General features: G+C 44.0%; 1 protein-coding gene across 4 annotated transcripts in view; it reads right to left on the reverse strand.

Moving 5' to 3' along the window:
* Positions 1-24,860, reverse strand: part of DENND1A (DENN domain containing 1A) — a 1,115,636-nt gene that overhangs the window by 1,066,992 nt on the left and 23,784 nt on the right. For all 4 annotated transcript variants that reach the window (XM_069241713.1, XM_069241711.1, XM_069241712.1 and 1 more), the window contains exon 2: positions 7,790-7,860. In XM_069241713.1, coding sequence (XP_069097814.1) covers positions 7,790-7,860 — 71 coding nt within the window. The remainder of the gene's footprint in view (positions 1-7,789; positions 7,861-24,860) is intronic.

Consider the following 24,860-nt stretch of genomic DNA (forward strand, 5'->3'; position numbering starts at 1 on the left):
AAGACTCATTGTACGAGGCCTTTCGGGACATGGCCACCGCTGGTATCCTCGGTCCCATTTCCCACACGGTGACCATATCTGTTCTCCCTGAACAGGGTAAGGATCCCTTACTATGCGTAAGTTACAGGCCCATCTCCCTCTTTAACGGAGATATTAAAATACAGGCTGGAGTGCTGGTGGCCCGACTGCGGAAAGTTATCTCGTCCCTCAAAAACCACAAGCTAGTGGGGTTCGTGCCCGGCCGCTCCTACAGAAACCACCTCCGTACCTTGGCCCACACGCTCTGTTCAGCCAGGGATCTGAACGGGATCGATCTCTGGACGCCAAAAAAAGCATTTGATAGGATAGAGTGGTGGTACATTTTCAAGGTCTTACCACACTTTGGCCTGGGCACCGACTTCATAAGCAAAGTCAGTTGGCTGTATGTTTCACCTACAGCGCAGGTGAACTGCAGAGGTCTCCTATCTGACCCTATCCTCATCAGGCATGGAACCCACCAAAGGTACCCCCTTCCCCCTCCTCGTCCTCCTTGCTAAGATCCATGCATCTTGGGTATCTCCGTTCCGGGGGGCAGGTCCACAGTTTACCTTTACCCGGACGACATCCTTCTCATCCTAATGGACCTACCACATTCACTCCCAAAGCTACAGGACATCCTCATCGCCTTTGCAGCATTCTCAGGGCTACAAGATGAACTGGGACAAACGTGAGGCGCTGCCCATATCCCGATTAACCACCAAGGCAGCTATTGTGACCTTCCCCATCCGCTGGACACCGTCCCATCTCAAGTATCTGGGTATTTTTATTAACAGGGGCCTGGATGCATCACGGCTGATAACCTGGACCCTTTGCTCACACGAACATAAAGGTACTTCGCTAAATGGTCTCCCTCTGGGGTAGAGTGCAGGCTGTGCGAATGGTGACATTACCTCGGTTCACCTACGTTCTCTACATGCTACCCTTGCTCATCCCACTCCCCACTACAAGCCATTGATAGAAACATCCGCTCTGATGTATGGGAATCGGCATGCCCCTGCCTGTTCAGTGCCAAACTGATGGCCTACCGATCCTGCGTAGAGCACTAAGTGCTACCCCTACATCTCTTACCTATATGCTTCTAGGGATGAAAGACCCGCTGCAATAGGTCCAAATAGAACGCACACTCTTGCACAGTCCGCAGGGATTGGACCTGCTCTATGGTGACGGGGACCCTGGAGTCCGAACCGCTTGCCCTTGGTGCATGCCATGGTGAAGTCTTGGCCACGAGCTGACCACCTGCTTGGAGTGGAGTGGTACCTACACAAACACGCGCCGATACGGGGCAACTCTAGACTTCGAATCTGTGGCCAAAGGCTTGACTGGAGAGAATGGACCAATGCAGGCATCACACATTGGGGCCAGATCAGTGCTGAAGAGTCCCTAAAACCGTTTGCCACACTATGTGACGTATATGACCTTCCCCCCCCCCCCGCACCAAGCCTGGAGACACATACAACTGCAACATCCAACATTGTCTTACCCAATGCTTGGGGCCTCGATCATGGTCCTTAGCATCCTCTCCTATCTCAGAATATGGGGTCAATTCTGCAGGGTGATGTCGGGCATCTACGCCCTTATGGCTCATCATCCCTTCTCCCTACCACTCTTGAACAAACTATACACTTGGAAATTGAAATTACAAACAGAATTCAACACAGAAGACTGGACAGATTTTATAGTGGCGTGTGGTCATGGAGCGAGGGAAGCACAGATGAAATTCTGCCTGTTTTAAATGCTCCGTGACTGGTACTGGACGCCAGTCAAGTGGAGAGCCCTGGGTCTCTTATCCCATGCAAAGTGCTGGCGCTGCCATCATACCCACTGTGACCTGGTACTTATAATCTGTGACTGCCCTTCTATAATACCATTCTGGGAGGCAGTGGGGAGAACAACGTGACACTCTCCCCCTCCAAGTGTCACTCTCCCGCACAAGGACGTAAAGCTCCCTGACCTGACCCACCCGCAAACCCGCCTACTCCACACAGTACTCGCCACGGCCAAACTCTGTATACTCTGACATTGGCACTCTCCAACCCCACCCTATCACGATGAAGGGCTCATGGCAATGTATCAGACGGTGACCTACGAAAAGACCAGTCACAGCCTGCAAGACAAAGTGGATGTCTTCCTACAAACCTGGACCCCCTTCCTCCAGAGGACCAAGGACTGAACACGGGCCAACCATCCCTTATACCCCCTGCCCACCCCAACCACTTCCTCCCCTCCCTCGGTCACCACCCTCCTCCTGGTACCTTCCCGACAGTCCCTCCCCTGCATCCCCTCTCCTCCATCCCACTTTTTACAGTGCCTCCTGTTATTTTTCTCCCTCTTGCCATCCCTGCCCAATATCCCCAGATTGTACTTCGCCATCCGCACTTCACACTCATCCGCACTTCACACTCATCCCCACGCACCCATACAATCCTTTTTAAGGTCCCCTCACACTAATTCCCTGTGGGACATCCCTCCTTCCCCTAGGCCTTCCTTGGCCTCCTCCCTCCCCCTACTGTGATCTATGGCCCTACTGTAGCCTCATAGCCATGCATCACCCCTACCTTTTCATTCACTTGTTCTTCTGCCCGCTGGCTTGCTGAGCAACCTCTCTGCGACTAGACTGGCCTGTGGCGAAGCGTCAACACATCCTCTCGGACAGGGCATTCGCCCACTGACTTCCCCCTACCTTCCGCCATATTATAGTCATATCTCCAAACCATGCCCTACTCCCCTACCGAGATCACCACCTACTCTACCCCCGCATTGTGCCAGACTCTCACACAGGTAACCAGTAGGTGTCACTGTTCTACCATCACCCGGTTTTCTTCTGCACCTGCGAATGTCCCCCCCCCAGCCTGTTGTATCTTCTGCTTAGATGTTATGCTCAATAAAGAATTGCAAAACAAAAAATGATGCTGAAGTCCCTATTTTCACGCAGAAACAACTTACGTTCTGAACTGAGGGTGCCAAAAATGTTCTTCATAGTTTTGCAAGTATTATTTGTATTTCTCAATTAACACATTATGTGACTTCACACACCCCTAGTACGGGATGGTTGTAGGTGAGGTTATTGTAGTAAACCATTTATCTATTAACTGTATGTTACACTGCAGAACCAAGTCCGTCTCGAGATTGCATGTTATCCTGCACAATGAAGCCCATGCCAACAACTTGACCAACCTGTTTTCCCTAATTGGTAATTTCTATTGGCACTTTCTGATCCTGCAGCATGCACCACGGCCAGACTCAATCCTATGAGCATCACTGACATTGTGTTCTCATTCATCAGTGCTGGCAATGTCCATTCCCTTTGTCCATACATTCTATACAAAACAGTGTTGATTTTGCAAGAAGTAATGGGGAAGGAATATGTGGGAAGCTACAAATCTAGATGAAAAAAGAAAAAGTAGTCCGTTGTTTTTACCAACATTATTTTGTGAGTCAGAGAATGAACACTTCAGACCCTACGTTGGTAGTTTATCAGGGGACTGACTCTCTGCTCACATTTTATAAAGTTAAACCATGTTGGAATTGATGGATGCATGGCTGAAATCCTCCAGTGAGTTAAATCTGACAAGTCACCTGCCCTGCAGATGGATTTGTGTCCCTTTTGAAAAAAAATATTTCTGTCTAGGAATATTTGCATTCCACCTAATAACATTTTGGACCACGTCTACCCACGTTAACATACAGATGGTCTTCATGACAGATACACGGGTTTAAATGGCATCTTCTGCAGGCATCTTCCATGCTCTCTCTGCAGAACAGCGCCGAAGTGCTTTACAAAGCGCATTTCTCCACCTAACATCTGGGGGATAAACGAAAGTGAAATAAGCAAGTGAACAAGGGAGCTCTTAAGCATTGTTCCCCTTTTAGTAAATGCAGAAAGTATGACCTCGGAGGATACTGGGGCTACCAACTGATTTTAAAGCACTGAGGACATCAACAATAGACAGAAAACAAACACTGACAATGCCAATTGTTTTGGCTTTTTTTGTAGTGAAAAGGATTTGTCAAGCTTCATTAAGCCACAGAGTAGGTACGGCATTTACATCAATTCCAGCTTTTCTTGCATGGATGCATGCATACACAGATGAAACATTCATATAGAGAGGACAAACACCCGGAAGGGATGCTTATGGAGGCGCTGCTCACGAAACGAGTATCGACAAAGCCAACAGGTCTGTGTTTAAGGTACTAAAGCATGCAGCACAGGATGAACTAGCGGGAGTGGGCAGAAGGGGCTGACACTGCAGAATAGTTCCTCATTAGGTTCAATACAAGAACTGGAGTGAAGGCGGAATGATACATCCAAACAGCCAATAGCAATCACTGGGAGATGAATACACCCCTGGGCTAAGCCCAAACGTGCTTGACACAGTTTCAAGCCAATGGCGAGAAAGAGCCTGGTTGAAGAAAGTCAACCGCTGAAAGGGGCGGACACAAAACTATTCTTTGTATATTGTTAGCAATACATCTGTTTGAAAGCTGCTCTGTCGAACCCCGAACCTAAAAAGAAGGATGTAGTATGTCATGGATACAGGTAGTTCTTGCCCCAGAAGTCCATTTCGTGACATACACCAGTCCAACCTGTTGTCCCTTTGTCAATACGGCGAAATATCATTGTTTTTTTAGATACACTGTTAAGCCTGCAATCGTCTTCTTTCAATCGCCGCTTGTTTTAATTTATTTCATATTATGATGCCTGAGACGGTAAGGTCAGAAACATTAATTGGAGAATAAGCGCATTCCAGCTGCGTAGAGTTTGGATCAGGATGTGGAATGGTGACGGCAAGCAGTAGTGAGGGATGGGCTGAGCAACTGTGTGAATCTCAAGAACATAGTACCTTGAATGTGATCATCTTTTTAGGTCGAGCGCGCAAGCTTTTAACAACGTGGGCTTTTAACAACGCCAACTGCAAGTCTTTCACTCGTTCATGGGCTTGCCTTTCAAGAATCCTCTCTTATCATTAGTAAATGCTTTACGTTTGTTCCTCCTTGGGGTGGTTTTGCTACTGCCTTGCAGACTGCCCCTGTTACATGGATATTGGAACGACTGCCGATATGTTTGACTGCGAACAAACTTCTTTTTTGTTTCAGAGTCTCTCCTTTGCGCTCTTGCTCATGGCGGCCATGGCGCTTTGAATCGGCTCGCTTATGTCAACTGTTTTACTTTTCATTTTAAATTTATGTGGCAAGAAAAGTCTAGTTAGGAATTTACAACCATAATAGCTCTAACTCGAGCAAACGCGAGGCCCATTGCATTGCAAATGCTCGTTTTCTCTCGCCAGTGAAGACCAAAGGGATTGGATTTCAGCCGCTCCAGGAACAAGAATGCTTTTGTCATCAAACAGCATTACTTTGTAAAACCTTGAACTGGATACAACCTTTCCAAAGGCAGAAACTTGTAGCGCTGCAGCTCCGCTTTGGCCAAATCACTTTGTTCGCAATGCATCTTCGAACACCAATGGGGACTGAAAGCAGAGAGCTCTTCAGTAGTATCAACCTAATGGTGCTGTAGCAAATGACCAAGTTGACCTCCTTGGTCACCAACGTCGAGTATAAGGTGATGTTTCTAAACAGTGGGTTCCTAGCAAATGTGCCCTTTCACTACCCAGATTACTTTGGGAAGGGAGTATACTAATGATTGGACGGAGTACAATTTCACCTTGACGTGCGTGAGAAGCAACGGTTCTGAATGTTAGGAAGGCAGTAGGTGCGCGAAGGCACCTTAAGTCTCCAAACCACGCAAGGACAGCTACCACCTGCAATGGTGGGTGAACATTTTTCAGATATAGCTGTTGGTTGTCCGGGACAATTGTTTGATCTGGGTGGCCTTTCTGATCAATGTTTAGAAAGGAATCTACCAAAACCAGATGCAATCTATTAAACAGAAGATCTGTGAGCATTAGGGGTGCATATGTGCCTCCAGTAGTCAGTATCTCCAACATGGTAGCAGTTGTAACATATTTGATGAATGGAGTAAACCTTAATTCTGACCCCGGGCACTATAGGGGAATGAGCTGCCCTGTACACAGCAGGCCATAAGGGCCTTGACAGCACCTTTAGCCTGTGTAGGTTCCACTATCGGAACAGACATTCAACTTCAACCTCCAACTGATTCCTTGAGACTATGACCATAGTGGGGATCCCCGCCGACACCAGAAAAACCGTGACCCACGCCCTCGTCACGAGCCGCCTGGACTACGGCAACACCCTCTACGCTGGGACCACCGCCAAACTCCAAAATCGCCTGCAACGCATTCAAAACGCCTCAGCCCGCCTCATCCTCGACGTACCCCGCAACAGCCACATCTCCGCACACCTGAGACACCTGCATTGGCTCCCAGTCAGCAAAAGGATCACCTTCCGACTTCTCACCCACGCACACAAAGCCCTCCACGACAAGGGACCGGAATACCTCAACAGACGGCTCAACTTCTACGTCCCCACCCGCCCCCTCCGCTCCTCTGGCCTCGCACTCGCCGCCGTCCCTCGCATCCGACGCTCTACGGCGGGTGGGAGATCTTTCTCCTTCCTGGCGGCCAAGACCTGGAACTCCCTCCCCACCAGCCTCAGGACCACCCAGGACCACTCCGCTTTCCGGAGACTCCTAAAGACCTGGCTGTTCGAGCAGCGATAACCACCCCCTTTGTCCCTAGCGCCTTGAGACCCGCACGGGTGAGTAGCGCGCTTTATAAATGCTAATGATTTGATTTGATTTGATGCCCTTGATTTTTGAAGGTGTAATGAGGGACGGTTCTGAAACATGTCAAGACTAGACAGCTGTCCAGAGCGGTGTGCACCAAGAATATCGACACCAGAATAGCAATGGGACACAAAATTGAGGACAAAATATTGAAAATAAAATATTGACAGGTAAGTTTAGTATCTTCTATACCTAACTCCACTTATATTTCTTCAAGGTTCATAGGTGTGGAGTTAGGGATAGTAAATCTTCCTTATGTACACTTGCCTTTAGATATTTTGTCCCTTTATATTCTGTCCTCGATATTCTAGTACCACGATATTCAGTACTACAAGCGTCCAGGTAACCACGGAGTCAGCAGATTACTGCATTGTCTGATAAGTGAGTGGAAGGAGGTTTAACATACAACCTTGCTTTGGGTGGCAAAAAATCTTTACACCAGCTCTTGGTTCTGAGTTGCTTCGACAACACCTCATACAGACTCTGGAAGTACCATAAGCAGCGGTCAGATTTTGCAGCTAACTCGCTTGCAGCAGTAACACGTGTTGGTCAGATTTTGCAACAATGTTGAAACTCAGGTAATGGTCTTCCCTTGTTTGTTTGAAACTACTGTAATCTATTGGGCAACAAACCGTGCCTATAAACGGTAGACAACCGAAAGAAATACAAACCATTACATAGTATGCTTCAAAGCTCTTCTATCCAAAATCGTGGTAGCACCAGGTTTTGGTGGTGAACGATCTTTGAAACATGGTTAGTCAAAACAGCCTGACTTGGTGTTTCGAATTAGAAGCGAGGAAGCAGGGCACAGTACTCAGTTCACAATCACGAGCCTAGGCACTGCCCCCAATCAGCAGATAGGATTTCCGTTTTCCATATCACAACTTGGTTCGAAATAGAGTTACATGATCTCAAAAATAAACAGGAATCTGGGTTGCAAGCAGTTCATTTTTTATATTTTTAGAAGCACAAGCAAAGCACAGGAAAGTACTGATGTCAAATTAATAGAAGCAAGCTTTAGGACAAAGAGAGACGTTAGCACAATACCTGCACCCGTGCCACTTGCCCCCTGTTGGGTCACTTCAACGTATACTTCAAACGTGGTTTGAGGGTTTTGCCTGCAACGAAAGAAGAAATGGCAACTTCAATCAAAGATCTCAAAATCTTATGTCAGGCTCTTTGACTATCTTGAGAACAGATAACGCGAAGGGACATTTCCCCAGGAAATTGAGCTTGTCTGTCTGTATTTTCTGTTCTGTTTCAAGGCAGCAGTGCTACCCAACTTTTTCAGTCAATCCAAGTACTATCTTGCACAAGTGGTCTTTTCTTTGTTTCCTTTAGAGTGAGGTTACATCTGCAAAGAAGGTGTAAAAATACACTTTCCACATACCTGAAAACAAACATGAAAAATAGTTGGTCGTTAAAATAAAGTGACCAAGAAGCAACACATAAAGGAAAAATGATAGATAAAAAGTGAGCCCAGCAGTTTGAGCAAACAAGTTGGTGATTGAGTAGTGTGTGGAGAACATTTCATACTTGTCTGTGAAACACGAGTTGTTAGGTTGTGCAGGCAGATGCGGACACACAGAGTTGTGTTACTTCAAAGAGTCACATCACAGTTCTATGCCCCAATGTGAATCTTATTCGTCTTCAAAGACTCCTCCGACAGCAAAACATGCACCAGGCACATCTAACAACCACACAATTAGCTCATAGGGGAAAGTAACCTGTGGGTATCAGACAAACTGCACCTTTCCCTAGGCACTGTAACACCAGATCACTGTCCAGGCCACTTTTGCACCAGGAGGCAATGTCTACAAGGGGCCTCCACTGCAGAGAACACAATATCAATGCCCCGCACTTAAATAAAGACACCAGGACAGTTGCCAGTAAACACAGAGCACGATGCACATTACAACTAACACTCAACAATGCCACCCGCTTCAAACACATTAAGGCACATACGTAGATTCACATCACCACATCAATAACAGCCATGAATTGACCTCGCCGTAGCTCACGGCTAAGCGAACACTGTGCCAAATGCAATGTGGCACCCCAAATGCAGGTTGACCTTTCTAATCACAATACCCCCTTTAACACACCACAGGGCGGAGTCAGGGCAACCATATGCCCTGAATCACCCCACTATCCTAAGAGAACATAACATAGAAAAGAAAAAAAGGGATGGGTGGAATGCATAAATTCATTGGAGCCATTGGCAATTAGTTGATGGTTAGTCACGCTCATCATTTTCTTTGGCCATTAAGCTACCACTCCCCACAAAGACAAGCCATATGCAAATCAGACGCTGGCCTGATCCAATAGGAAAACGTTCAGCCCATACCAAAAGGCCTGGGCCTCCTCTCGAGAGGAACACAAGCAAGAACGGTTTCAGTCTAGTTGAGCCTCTGCAGAGAGCGTCAGGTGGAGCTTTCTGGCACCGTAAACAAGCTGGTCCACTTTTGCTTTGTGACAGCAGGAGAAGGTTCTCTTACCCAGCGCCCCCTACTCTCATGAGTGTAGTGGCTGGTGTCGGTGTGGTACAATGCCACATGGAGTGATGTGATGTAGAGGTTATGCCACAGGAAGTGTGTGATGTGAAGAGGTGTGATAAGGCATGGTGGTTGTGTGATACGGCATGGTGGTGTATCGTTCAGTTTTTTGCACAGTGAGCCATCTGGTGATGTGGTGTGCTGATAGAAGGATTCTATTGATGTTTGTTGTTGTGGTTTGTTCTGGTATGGTGTGTTGCACTAGTGGCTGATGTGTGCATACAAAGGTTGTGTTAAATCGCTAATTGGGTAAAATTGTACACATGGTGCTGAGTGGTATCCTGTAATGGGGCATGGTTTGGGGTGCTGTCCAGTGGTGTGGGGTGGTGCAGAGTAATGTGTGTGGAATGGTTGAGGATGAGATGGGGTGGTATGTAGTATGGTACTATGCCTATGCAGTTGGATCGTGTGATGTGGAGTTGTGGAGCAGTGTGAACAGGGACTGGAGGAAGCTTTCTGTAGAGTCAGGTAAATGGAGCAACTTTTGTGTTCAAAGTGTAAGGCGAGTTCGCAGAGATTTTTGCAAGCATGGGCTAAGTGAATAATCGCCCACGACCACCACCTTCCATCGGACCCCCTGGGAAAGTGATTGTTCTTTCTAGCACACCTGTGTGTATTTCTGTTTCTCAATCTTCATCATATAACTTAATATTGGTAGGCAATATGTACCTTGAATTAGTAGAAAATGGGCAATACAATTTCAAACTTGCGTTAGACAGGGGCACTCAAAATGTTTCTTGGCCATGGCCCCCAAAATCCTTATGATGAACTGGCAATCTGATACAACGGGATGGGATCAACACACATTTAATAGCCTACTAATGAGATTTGTTGGATGCATTAATCTCTTCAAAAGTGTTACCACAGACTTTCCATGGGAGAAGTAGAACATTTCACTCTGATATGTGTGCATGTTTACAAAAATGGAGTGAAATACAAAGGAGTGAAAATTTGAATGTGATCATTTGGTATTATTACTGTCAATGATACAACACCTTGAAACTAATGACGTTTGTTGGCTGTGTCCACAATTCTGAGATAGACTAGATCCTAAAACTGTTCATGGTTCCATGAAAGCTTGGTTCGGTGTGTCAAGTCCGAGATAGCCACATGTCGTGGTGCTCCACAGGAAACCACACCGCTACAAGATGGAAAGCAATAAGAGACTAAAAATAGAGGAAAGACTGCTAGATTCAAGGTACACACCTGAGACATTGTTGCTGGTTGATTGAAGCGTGCTCATAATACAGTTTTTTTATTTTGCATCTTCAAGGAGGCAGTTACATTCCTTAACATATACGGCTCCTTTTGTGTTGAAATACAAATATGCACTTAGGCAATGGAAGATTATTGGAATTATAATTGTAAAATCGTATAATAAAGAAGTAAACTTTAAATAAAAAGGCAGCCTGTGGAATAAAACACTTGGAAAACATTCCAGGTGGTAGGGGATGATTTTTTTATGTTGTATTCAAGGGTATAAATACCACCAGTATGCCATTTGGATCGGATCAATATTACGGTTTACAAAAATATTAAAAAGGATGTACCCACAAAAAAATACTAAATCTTATGCTTAGTCTCCCAATTAAAGATTTTCCCCTCAAATTGTTACTGAATGTATGGCTTAGTGGTGGATGATGTATGGGGCATTTCATCTAACCCATTTTGCCAGGACGCACAGTGCCAGGAGAATTTGTAAAGCTGATTCTGTTCCCTGTCGCTGTCAATTTAAGTTATTTTCTCTTTTATCAGGATTCAACACTGAGAGAAGCTAGCATTCATGGGTTCTCCACCCGACTAATAACTACAATCAGCAAACTATGCACGGGTACAAGATTAAACATGTGTGACTGGGTCCTACAAGACTGTCGGAGGTTTGTCGTAATAACAGGTCATATTTCTGCTATGGCACACGCGGTAGTCAAATTGTACATGTGTGAACTTGATCTGAAATGGTGGCAGACTCGTATACACCCACGAAGAGTGTGGGAGACTAATAGGAGGAGCATGCATGCGTCATACTGCAGTCTGGAACCTTCAATATGTTACCAAAAAAAAAAAAATTGTCATCATCTGAGGGGGCCAAGACTGATTCAGAGATCTGATACATTTCTCCTTGACGTACCAGCTGTTAAGAGTAAAGTCCATGATCTACTTAAAGGCAGGTTTATATTGCTGGGAGCATCATGTGCTTTTTTCTATACATCTAAGGCACCATGTCATGCGAAAAAGATACAAAACTCAGTCTCTAGACCGTCGTGCATGTTTCCATAGTTAAGAAAAAGCAACATTTGACTGGTTTGTGGGTAAAAAAGGTCTACATTACATAAATCTAAATTATATCAACTTTTACCGATATTAATTAAAATGTGCCTCACGTTCAATTTCAAGGACATCCGGTGATCAATAAAAAGTGGAGACGTCATTTCCGAATTTTTGGAATGGACTAGCGAGGATAGGAAAGTATTGTTCACTAGAGGAACTTTGAGGCCTCTGCAGCTCTTCGGCCCATTGATTTGGGCTCTATTTGATTTCAGATAGTTGATGGACTCCTAGCGTCTTGCACTCCCCATGACGTTCTATGCTTCTGCTAATCAAAGCTTGTGTGGCCCAGAAAAGGTATGATGGGCACCACGGGACGGTGCTTTCCATTCTTCAGAACGGCTCTCAACTCGAGAAACAGGAGGGCGTTTGTGCGCATCCAAGTCTCTGTCCCTGGGAAGTTCCATTGGACTTGTTTCTCTCCTTTGTGCTAGGCACACGTTGGTGAAGTAGAACTCTCCTGCAAGTAGAGTAGGGTGGCGTAGGCAACGCCAGTCTCTGACCGCTTACACGGGAGGCAGGGCTGAAGAGGGCTCAGTAGCGGGCAGAACAGCGAGAGGAGTGCGCCGGAGCTAAATGGATTGTTTGGTATATAAACTGTCAAGAGGCAAAGTAAATTGTATGAAGAGATGACTCATGGGATAACAAATTACATGTTTTTTATGATCCATTGGATCTTTGGACTGTTCTGATATCTAATGAATGGGTGTTACAGTAACGTTGCCCACAGAACCTTTTTAATTTTGTTAAATTGTGACCAGTGGGATAATTCTGGTTCTGTCAGGTAGCGAGACTAGGTGAGGAATCTGCTCGAGCCCCAGGTTCCAGAGTTCTCGAACCTAGGTAGGCGTCAATTAAATAACAACTGTATATCCTGGGTAATGCGGGTACCAATGAAGGAAGACAGACATTACATCCTGGTGGCAAGTGGCATCAGGTGGAACAATGACATAATTAAGAAGAATGATAGTACTTTCTGAGGACATCAAAGTTACCTACTCAATGCTCTCTTTCTATCAGCGACCGGCTTCATGCCTCTTGTGCAACGAGTGGCTGTAATGAGCCAGCCGACAGGGCTTGGGAGCATTTCTGAGGGAATATTGGCTTGGAAGAGGCTGTGCTCTGTATCAGCTCACCACAAAAAGGGGCCTTCTCTCAAGTTGCAATCCCTGTGAGGTCAGGGGAAGTGACAGCCTGCAGGCCCTTTCCTGGCAAACTGTGTCTCCAGATGCTTCACCCTGCTTCCACCTGAAGACCAAGTGACCTTCTCACTTGGCCTGTGCAGCAAGTGTGTCTGCCCTGCAGTCCTGCTGCTTCTTTATGAAGGCATAGTTTCAGGCATGTACTATTAGGTGGCTACCTAAAAACCAACAGAAACCTGGAACAAACATGCTTCAAATGAACGCAACGTGGGTGGGTTTGAGGACAGCAGTCTACTCAACTAGGGCCGTAAACATCCTTGCACTTACCATGACGTCTTAACAAACTGTGTGACTATTTAACTTTTATTTCTGTCTTGCCCAATGGAACCCTTGATGTTCATTTTGTTATGAGGAAGCAGAAAACACATCGTGCATATAGCTATAATACGATACACTGTAGCTTAAGACTGCAAGAAGTTCCAGAAGGGATCAATATCGCATTGAAACGTTAGTAACACCCTTGCGTTTATCACTAAGGCCCTTTACATAGAACATTGTGTTCTCAATTCATTATGTTCTAAACAAACCTGCCCCCCAATGTTCAGAACTAGAAGGGTCAGAATCTCTCCAGTATTGTCCAAAGCACAAACAGGTTACAGCTATGGATCTGCAGCCTCACCCTGCTCTAGTTCGATAGAGTATTTCCTTGAAGCCGAGTATTATTGTTGTAGCATTGATCATGATGTTCGCTGGGCTATACTCCATAAGTTTTGGGAAATCATGCTCTGAAATCTTTTCACACTCGACAAACATGCGCAGATCATCTGCATCCTCAATGCCACACCTGGGACACTGTTACAGCGTTTCCATCGAAACAGTCTGTGGGTGTACATTGTAACATATTTAAAGCGTGAAAATGTTGAAGCTATAAATTGGAAGGAGTCATGACCTCAGACTCATACCGAATACTATCTAAAGTATGATCAGCGGATATGTTTACATATACAAATATTAGAAATAACGCTTTAACACTGACAGTTTTTGAACGATGATGAAATATTTAATTATTAGAAAACTTGTCTATGTTACAATTAACTGTTAGTCTTGCTGAAAAATCACCTATTTGCAGATATTTAAAATCCCAACCACTAGATAAGAAAATTCTGCTTGAATAAACTGGAAAGTATTCAAGACACCATTGTAAAACATTTGAAAAAGGCTCACTAGTCCGCTTGATACGCATATAAGAAACATTATTGTGGAAGAGAAGGGCAGTGAAAACTTGAATCCATTAAGAATTTATCGAGGATATCCCTTAATCTTGAATATCCTACACCATGCCTTCCATAGATGTAGCTCAGTCCTTACAATATTGAATTTAATCAGTTTAAAATAGTTGTGATTTGAAAACTTTGCATGTCTTCCAGTGGCCGTAGTCCTCAAGTATATCTGATATATGATTAGAGCCCTCCAATCACGTGTACTAGTGATTAAGGTGCTCACACCTTCCAAATAGAAACAAAAATCTGGAAGTAACGCTCCACCCTTCAGTATTGATAACTGTAAAAATATGATGACCGACCAGGCCTGCTTACAGCACTATAGGAAAGCTACTAGTGATTAAATCAAATAAGTAAAAAATGCATACGGGCCAAGTAGGAGGACTGATCGCAACATATATAAAAACTTAGGTATGATGATCAGGTCCACATTATTGCACCTTCCAACAGGTGAGATCGTCAACCTATTCCAGTTGTGCATCATTTTACAGCACAGTTGCTAGATTGGTTTATAACTGGGCTTTACAGTATCTACAACCTTGTCAAATATATAGTGTGTGGAACTATGTAATTATTTACAGGTTGTATTGTGTGCAGTTATCATCCTAGTCTTGGGTACATTTGATTCCCACAAACGAATCTGAATTTTCCTACAACCATCAATTGCTGGCACAGCTATTTCTGTATTATTATAAAAGGCAACCCCCTCGACCAGCATGTGCTGCTACTTTTATCTGATACTTATTAAATTCAACTGAAGGTATGCTTTAGAAAGATAGGAATTAAAATACAGGGAATACACTAGTAGGGATATACAGCACACTTGTTGTGTGCCCCCAGCGATCACACATTAATCTGATATTACTCTCAAAGAAACATTGTTAGCAGTGGGTGACATAAAGCTTCTGTGGAATTGTAAAGGATACTACACCAAATTCCATTTGTTTCATGAATTCATATAGGTATGACCATGACACTCTATCAAATGCTTTTTCTCCATCGAGAGCAATCAGATCAACTTAATTACGGTAGGTAATTTAATGTAATGGCCATATTAATATGAGGTAGTATCACAAAAGGGTTTAGAACCACATTGTTGCTCCAATTCTAGGCCCTCTATCACTTTAGTAAGTCTTGTAGCAAAAAAGTTTAATTTTAGTGTCAGCATTTATCAAGGAAATCTGTAAGTAAAGTCCTCTATCCTAATCTGGTTTATCCTACCCTTCTTTTTTTTTTTTTAAATAGATGCGAAATAAATACCACCCCAAGAGGTTGGAATTTTCTCTCCACTGTAAATTCTATTGACGATACAAAAAATAAAAGTGCTAAAATTTCACAGAATGTTTTATAAAATTATGTGGGGGTGAGGTCCTTTCCTGGCACTCTCCCATTAGGAAAGTTATTGATAGCTGATAGAAACTTATCCAGAGTTACGCTTGTTTTTACACAAGAGGCAGGTCTTACCATGCTCAAAGCTACCCCTACTAAGTATGTAGCTACGTCTCCTTCAGAGCACTGATCTTTATTGCTATACACAGCATTTGAAAAAAATGTTGGGACTATTCAATAGTTTGAGTAACAGTGCTTGTTCGTTGCCTATTGTCACTTCCAATGTGCTTCATAGAGTTTACAGGATGTATTTTTACCTTATATGTTAATTTGTGCCCCACGGACTCACAATAATCATATATGCTGGTACGGTCCACTAGCTAGGGTGTTGCAGCTGTCTTCCTAAGCCACTTAGAAACATGTGCAAAGCAAAGTACTATCCTTGAGTAAATCTCCTGTAACATTGCTGGTTTATCAATTATAATGTTTGCAGGCTTGATCTCTAGCATATGGATTTGTTCTTCTAATTAAGAGATGCCTTTAGTCTATTCTTGTTCCTCCTTAAACTCTTGCTCCATGAGAACACCTCTAATAACTGGTGTCAAAGTGTTCCAAACAGCAGCAATTAGCACAGTATTTAAATTGCAATTCAATCAAGTAATTGAACTGCATTTCAACTATTCTTTAATTTCATTAACTATAACACTCCTTAAACTCAGTGTCAGCACGCAGAGCTTGCAAAATGGTCCAGACCGGCATATCTCCCATAATTACCTGCTGAATTGTGAGCGACAGAGGATTATGATCAGATGTTTTTCTAGGATAGATATCCATGCCCACATATGGGTGGAAGTTGTGTGCTATTAAAAATAGACCAGTTCTAGAACATTGTTTATGCTGATATGAATAAAATATGTCCCTGGGTTTTTAATGTGAAGGTTGGGTCAACCCAAGCATGGCCCTCAACTTAACAATAGTAGCTCAAACCTTTTTCACGTAAAGTGGTGCTTTTCGGTTGGTAGAATTTACCTCCTTATGCAGAGTGCAATTAAAAGCACCACAAAACAGAAATGGGCCACCCCAGCTTGCCAATTCTAATACTAATTTATTAAACAATGAGGATCATCCCTATTAGGACCACAGAAGGAACTCAATGTAAATATATAACAATTACATTTTAAGTGAGAATCACCCACCTGCCCTAGCATATCAGACTGTGTCCGGCTCACATATAGATCTGTAGAGGTCACTAATATTGCAACTCCTCCGGCTCTGAGTGACAGTGAGGTGCATTTTGCTTCCACAAGCCAAGCAGATGAAACATTGCTTGATTTCTAAATGGAATAAATGCAGTGCTTAATCTGAGCCGTCGATGGTTGGCGGTGGGGCCCACAGGCACTTATGTTAGGGACTTGCAACTATTTTTCCTCATCAGATATTTCCTAAGAGCAAGCGTGAAAGAGAAAAACACCGAAAGAGGAAAGAAGGAGGAAAGGAATGGCAGAAAAACCTGCAGGAGGGAGAGAAAGGGCAGAGTGTGTCTAGTAGTGGTGTATTGAGGCATGAGGTGGATTCCACACTACGCAGCCTTGGCATTCTGCTGGCCGACGTGTAATATCACTGGCAGTGGGCTTCTGAGCAGACCTCGGAGCACCAGCACTCATTCTTTTACAAATTAAGCACTGAATATATGCCTTCTGTAAATATGCAATTCATATCAGCTACCTCGTTCTAGACTACCCATTGTCAATCCGGTTTGTGAATTTCACTCATGGTCACAGTATCGTCACAGACTGTTTTAGCACTGTTCAAGGACAGCCATTTTACTATCTTTGGAGTGTTTATTCTTATTTATTTTTACTTTTATAAAGCCAGAGCTCCCCAAGGATACCACGGGGTTTGTAGACCAAGAACCTACATACAAAAGGCAGATAGTACTTGGCAGTGAGCGAAAAGAGGATACATAACAATAGAGGTCGGGTGTAGAGGAGGGTGGATGAGGAGTAGAGGCGCAGAGAGGGTGAATGCCATTTTTGTGTTGGGATTCCAGGTTGGAGAAGTTTCAAAAAGTTTGTCCAGGCAAATATCATGGTGGTATCATTGCTCTGAATATTTCGGACCATATTCCCTCTTGGACTTTCCCGACAAACACTAACAATTATCCTTATGTACCATTCACTTGGATATAAATTACTCATGGCTTGGTGTCATCAGCTCATATTAAAAATTGACATTCTTAGGTCTGCATCATCATCCAAGCTTTCCCCTAAAATACTACGGGTCAAGCAGACCCTAATGTTGATGCATCTTCTCTGCTCAATCCAACCACTCTTTTTCATTTTATTTTATCTTCTTGGATTTTCTCCAACCTTCATCTGATTGCTCCAGTCGGGTCCAAGGCACCACCTAGACCACCACCTTGGTATACCAAAATGCATGACCTTAACAAAACCGCCAGTGGTGAAAAACAAAGACGCCATGATCATGCTTTGTCTTTTTTTTTATAACTTATATAAGTTTATTATTTATATGAGAGGGCTCTAATGGATGAATGCAATACTAACTATGCTGATCTACTGGGTCATATTTGGTCTTGTGACCTTTTCGGCTTTTTACAAAACTTGTTTTTTAACATCATTTCACAGTAAATGCCAGAATGATTCTTGTTGATAACTCTTTTTTAAGCCGATAGTGACAGGATACTTTGTATGGAGCTAACTGTATTTAAGCTATATTAAGTCTTTATGACAAAATATAATATAAACATCAAATGAAGTTACCACAAAAATCAAAGAGAGGTCTTCAAATTCATCCAATTACTTTGCTCTTAGAGATGGGGTGCAGCAATTAATACTCTATTGTTCATTTCTGAAACAAATCTGTCATGTTCTTTGCAAACAATGTTGCAGTCATCCACATCAACCACTACACTCCAGAGTATTTTTGAATCCAACACGGTCTTGTCTGGCCTTCTAACAAGTGAGGCACTGGGTCAATCCGTGTGGATTTTGATGAGCTTAGGTAATCCAAACTTCATTTTATAAGATCTGTTTGGGGCTTATGACTCCAAGCATATCATTTCCCGGACTCACGATGAGGAAACTGGTGTCACCAACCTTTGCTTTGAAAGGACTGAAGCCCATGTAGGTGGAGAACCGCCAACACTCTAACTGCACATGCATTACACCTGAGTGGCGAACTTCACCGGGGTTCATCTCTGTCCCCATTACTGTTCATCACCCATGTCCAGCTGCTTGCAGCACCAGACCATTTCTACAACTCCCATTTTGACACACACGTGTACGATAAACAAACTGCCACTGGTATGAATGGTTTAGGCTGAGAGGAGTCAGCAAGGATGCATGCCTGCTTGTTGCCATTAGGGAGTGGATGGGCCATCACTTACCAAACTTATATAGCTAAAATGGACAATGATCCAAAAAGATGATCCAAAATGATGCTAACAGATTTGTCGTACAGTACTGTCCCATCACTGACACCGGTAGCCGCTTGCAGGACCAAGTTTAAGGCCCTCACTATTGTCCGTTTAGTTAAATATTGTGTGACTCCCTAATTTCTGAGAGACTGTAGTTTACTATGCACTCTTGGCTATCACCTGTGCTCACTTTCTTTTCTCTTGTTGCAAATGCTAGCATTCAGATAGCAAGATAAAGGAGTTTCCTCTTTTTTCTGCACTAGCTCCAACTTCCTGGACGGGCTGCTTGTTAAACCTGGCATCCCTGCAGTTTTTCCCCCTGACTTTTTGCCTCGAGGCCTCCTGTTTCTGCTGACTTCGTTTTTACTGGCCTTAAGATTCTGCCCACTTCATCACTGCTGACCAGTGTTTGTTTATGAGTCACTAGTAAAGTCCACTCCAAGTGCCCAGGGCCTGTAAATTAAATGCTGCTGGTGGACCTGCAGCACTGATTGTGCCACCCACTTGAATAGTTTCTTAAACATGTCTCAGGCTTGTCAAACCTTTCTTTTTAATACATGTAAGTGACCTCCAAGGTAATCCCAATGTCAACCTATGGGAGAGATAGGCCTTGCAGTGGTGAAAAATTAATGTAAGAGTTTTTCAACTCCTGGGCATGTAAAACATAAAAGTACATGTCCAACCCTTTAAATACACTGCACCCTGCCCTTGGGGTCTGAAGGCAGGGTGCAGTGTATTTAAAAGGTTAGACATGTACTTTTATATTTTACATGTCCAGGAGGTGAAAATCTCTTAAATTCGTTTTTCTCCACTGCAAGGCATATCTTCCCCTTAGGTCAACATTGGGATTACCTTATGACATTTTATGAGTGCAATTCACATCTGGAAGAGATGCACTTTTCAAGTTTTGTTTCCCTGGAATCACAATTTAAAATCCTAAATTATGGTGAAGTTTGATTTTAAATTGCAATTCTGAAAATGCCACTGTAAGAAAGTTGGCATTTTCTTACTTTAGCCATTTGGTGCCTACTGCCTGCCTCTGATCACATGTCTGGGGTGGAGTGACAGCTGGGATCGATGTATTCTTCCTAGATAACCACACACAATGGGAGCTTAGGTGTGACCTAATGGGCCTTGATGGGCCATCCTGGGCAGGATGGGAGGGAGGAGCTGGGCACAACCTCACTTACATCTGAATAGGCTGTGTTCTGTCCACACACAAAGGGCTACATAATCCCCAGTAGCGAGCCTGGAGCCAGAGCGGGAATGGCAGGGACTGTGAACTTCAAAGGCATGTCTCTGAAGTCTGTCCCACTTCAAAGGCCCAAATGGATGTCTGGAGCTACAACCTCAGTAAACTTCTGGACCTGTGGATAATCTGACAGGAAGGATGACTGCTGTGCTGCTGAAGGACTGCTCCCTGCTAGCCTGCTGTTTTCTAGACTCCTGTTTAGCGGCCCTGACCTGTGCCTGCTGCCTTTTTTGCCTGGGAGTTACCCAGAGTGACTCCAAGGGCTAGTTGGCTGGCCTCCTGAACCTGCGTCTTAGAGACATAACAGACTTCCAACCTGCTCCTGCACCTTGGCTCTCCCATCTCCGAGTCCATCTTGCCAACTGGTGCCACCCCACTCGTGGACCATTGGAAGTGGGCCTAAGATCCTTGCTCTAGTGGAGCAGAATCAATGCATCACCACTGGTGCATGGAAAAAATCAACATCATCACCTCTACTGCTTGGGTCTGAACCCGTGCAGCCACAACTGCATTGCAGCTGTACCTCACATCTTGAAATTGGTACATCACATTTGGAACCTACACTGTTGCATGTTTCTTGCCACAAAGTACTCGCATCCCCGTCAACGACATTCTCGACAATGTCTCTGAAACACTGTACCGCAGCCCCTGTGCTCATCGGAACCAACGCATCACCTCAACTGCTCGACGTAACCTCGACGTCAACGCATGGGGAACTTGCACTGCACCTTCACCACATCCAGAACAGATGGATCAGCGCTGTTGCGTGGAGAAAACTGATGCATTCCCTTAAGTGAATTGTTCGGAACTGATGCATTGCTCCACAAACCGGATTTAAGGTACTTTGCTTCCGTGGGCCCAACGTGGTCCCTGCAACCAGCCGGCACTCCATCACGATGGGCCTGAACTTTTGATTTTCTGCTGGTACGGCATTCCCAGGTATCCCCGGTTGGTGCTTTTGGCATATAAGTGGCATTTTACAAGGTATTCTTTACAACTTCATAACTCAAGATCTACTTGTTGGATGTTTGTCATTTTGATCGTGCTTTATTTAAGTTTTATTTTTCTGACCTGCTATGGGATCCTATGTGTGTGGAGTTTTCACTGTGTTACTGTTTGAAGTGTTGTACAAATACTTTAGACACTGCCTTAAGCTTGAGTGCTCTGTGCCAAACTACCAGAGGGTGAGCACAGGTTAATTTGGGGTTTGCTTGGGCCTCACCCTGACAGGAAGTGGTTGATGCTCGACCAGGACTCACACTCCAGTGAATTAACAACAAATACATTTCTCACAACCTTTCCATCAAGTTCCATCAGCTATTTAAAACACACATCTCTGAGAAGCAACCTTCTCTATGTGAACACATCCTTCATCTACTCCTAGAATCCCCGAGTACTATGTCCTTCTAATCGTCAGAGTCACGATTCCCACACAGGGGATAACATTCTCTGACTCTGTTCATCAACTTAAGTGGTCCATGAGTAACAACTGACACAACAGTGGACAAGCTTCTGCCTTTGAACACTCATACGTGCCAAGAAGTCCCAACACTATAAAGACCTGCAGTCACACAAGGGTAGTAACAACTTAGGGGTAGTAAACGACATATATATGTTGCAATGCAATAATATAGATCGACTTTAGATGTTACAGAGATTGCCATTGGAGATTCTACTCAAGTACAAGTGCACACTCCTATGTATTTAAAATGATTGCTTTATCTGGGTAAATCACCTTTGTTTGAGTGGCCAACAATGGTTTCTAGAGGGTTATTCGCATTCCTTTTCTGTTATGATTGCTTTACACTACACTCGTTTAATTTACATAATCTGGTACTTAGGACAGATTTGTTGTATTTTAATGTAGCCTTTTCACCCCACATCCAATTTCTTACTCAATAGCAATATTTCAAGCTCTTCATCCAGGACTTTACATCCAGGTGAGGTACATCCACCTACCATAGATTAGAATCCACAGACCACACTGTGCTCGGGCATCATCATTACTGAAACAGCAGCCATAGCTATGAACTTGTGTAGAACCCTGCCTGGACTTATCATCAACGGAGAGGGTGGTGCTAGCCATCCCGGTTTCCACTCAAGCGATCATTAGGAGGCGATACCAACTCCCACAGTTTTATGGCAAAAACAACACACGCATCTTTTTTCAGACTCTTAGACTTCAAGTCGGAGGATACACGGTTGGCTTCCGTTGTGAAGAGTTTTTTCAGTTACATCAACTATTGTTTGGCACTAAATTAATTGTTTTTATAAACTGTTGAATGTTGTTGAACTGCTATGAATATCAGCCCGGCTGCAAAATGAGTAGTTGGCAATGGATTGGAGCAAAAAACATAGGCTGGCTGTCTATCATAACTTGGCGTGCCATGGCAACAATAACAGTGGACGACTACTGGTGAGTTTAATAGCAGTGGAGCTCAGTGGGCATGATGTTTCACAAGGAATGCGATGTGCAGTGGCAGCTGCCACTGAACCGGTGGGGGTATGAGAGGGGGTGGTGGTGGGGGAAATCAAAAACTTTTTAAAAAAATAACACTTACCTGGTTAGTCAGGAAATGGCTTCTTCTTCTCTGCCCTCGTCACAAGCAGCCTCGTCCCATTCCAGGAAGCACACAGGCTCCCATAATCCCCGCAGCTGTTACCAGCATGACAGCAGCATTATGACTGGTGTGAACGGCCTCGTTAGGCGCTCACACAGGGACTGGGGCCCTGTGCACTTTCTCGACCCGGCTGCGCAATACAGCCGGGGGAAGAAATGCTAAGTGTGCATGTCTGTTCGGCCGGCCAAACAGACATGCGCACTTATGGTGCACATACCAATCCTCCTACAGCAGCACCGCCCTCGGCCCCCCAACCTCGCTCCTGATAAAAATAAAATAATCATAGGGTTCCGTTATTATCATTTTATTTTTTTCTTCTCCCCACAAGCAGTGGGGCAACACTACTCCGCCTTAGCGGAGGAGCCGCCGCTGGTGATACGGTCAACGCAGCATGAGGCGTTAAGAGACAGGAAAGCAGCGGAAGAGGCAATAGGTAGCAGACAGCCCCACAGCTCAGTGTATGTCGGCAGGAGAAGCGATGATGAAATCAACTCTATGAACAGAGAACTTGACGAGTGTTGACGTCTATAGAAACCACTGCTATAGCCAGATACGTCAAGCACGGGTGGGGTAATCAAATAAAGGAAGACATATAGTAAGAATGGATAATTGTCTCCAAAGCTTTACTGATAACTGTCATTAGCGGCAATAAATGGAGGCTTTCTAGATGTTCTGGTGGTGATAAACTCAAAATATTAGATCAGTTGCTCATTAACTCTTTTGTGAGTTTCTCAACGTCTTGCAACCACCTAGATAGTAATGTTAGCAAAATGGATCTGACAAACTTTAAAACTACGCTTTGCATGGAAGGAGATTTATAGAACAGAACTGTAGGGCTCAGGGATGGCAGTCGCAGAGCCCACTTGTCTGATGTCATATTTCTCCAGACAGAAGTAAATCATTGTAGGCGTCATGCTACTTGGTATTAGAATCCCTTTAGGGCGATGCGCTTGGCTCTGACGATTTGCAGCAATGCGCCCCTAAGGTTTTCCTCCTACAGCAGGTCTGTCATCTGGTTGCGAGTGAAGTATGTCCCTCTAAGCACACTTGCTAAATTTTAACATAGGTTATAAATGTAGCAACTGACGGAACTTGCTGTTTCAAAGAAAACACAACAGCTAGATGAACCAATGTTACAAATCGGTTGTCAAATGTGTCTATATACAATGTGGAACGTGCATGTTATTTCTACTATAGGGTTTAAGTCCATTAAATTTTAAGTCTGATGTACAGAATTTTTCAATGGTCACTGTGTTAGTAGCAGTTAAATATCATTTTTGTATTTACTAAATACATTTTCAAATCGGTAAATGGGTTTAGAAATTTACTTTTTCAAAATGCGATTTCGAAAGAGCGTGTTGTGGCATCCGTTTCAAACTATGGTTCATTTCCTGATGTAGCAATGTTTTGCAACCATAATTCTAGTCATAAACCATTTGATCAGTTACCGAATCTCAAGTCGGAGTGGTAACTGATTCGTAAAAGAGGATGGGTTTCCTTTGAACACCTTCCCCCATGTGAACACACAAAAAAGCTTCTGAGGGAGTAAACAGTGGTCCATAGGACCACTGCCAATTCTGACTGAAACTTTTTCATTAAAGAAACTTTTTTTTTAATTGCAATACCTTGTCCTTCATAAAAACGCCCTAAATTTAAAAAAAAAAAAAAAGCATTCTTTAGACCCAATGACAGACGTGTGGCTATGGCCAATCACGGGGGGGCCACAAATTATACTAATAAATATTAATTAACCATGTGATTCTGTGGCTCCCTGCAATTCAGTATTTTGTGAACAAACCTAGGAGAGTCAGCAAAATGCTATTTCGTGTGCAAAGTGCAGGTGCAAATTTGCTACTCCTTTTGGCAACTGGAATAATAGTGCGTTAGTCCCCTAATTCTCCATTTGAAACCATAAAAGACAATCAAAGCATATATAGGCTGGGTAGAGTCACGAGTTTTAGGTCTGACGGGATAGTGCGACTGTCATCAACTTTACGTGATAAGCTGGAAAAGAGCTTTAAGGAGCACTATTGAGAGAGGGACTACGGCTCTGTCATATTGATTGCGCAGGCAGGTATGTTGCTACGATGCGTCTCACAGATTACCATAATTGGCAGGGATTTTGGCATTGGTAATCCCATTAGCAAACCTTTGGGGTAGAAGATTTGCAATTTGAGG

The sequence above is a fragment of the Pleurodeles waltl genome, chromosome 6 (genome assembly GCF_031143425.1).
Source record: "Pleurodeles waltl isolate 20211129_DDA chromosome 6, aPleWal1.hap1.20221129, whole genome shotgun sequence".
NCBI classification, from domain to species: Eukaryota; Metazoa; Chordata; class Amphibia; order Caudata; family Salamandridae; genus Pleurodeles; species Pleurodeles waltl.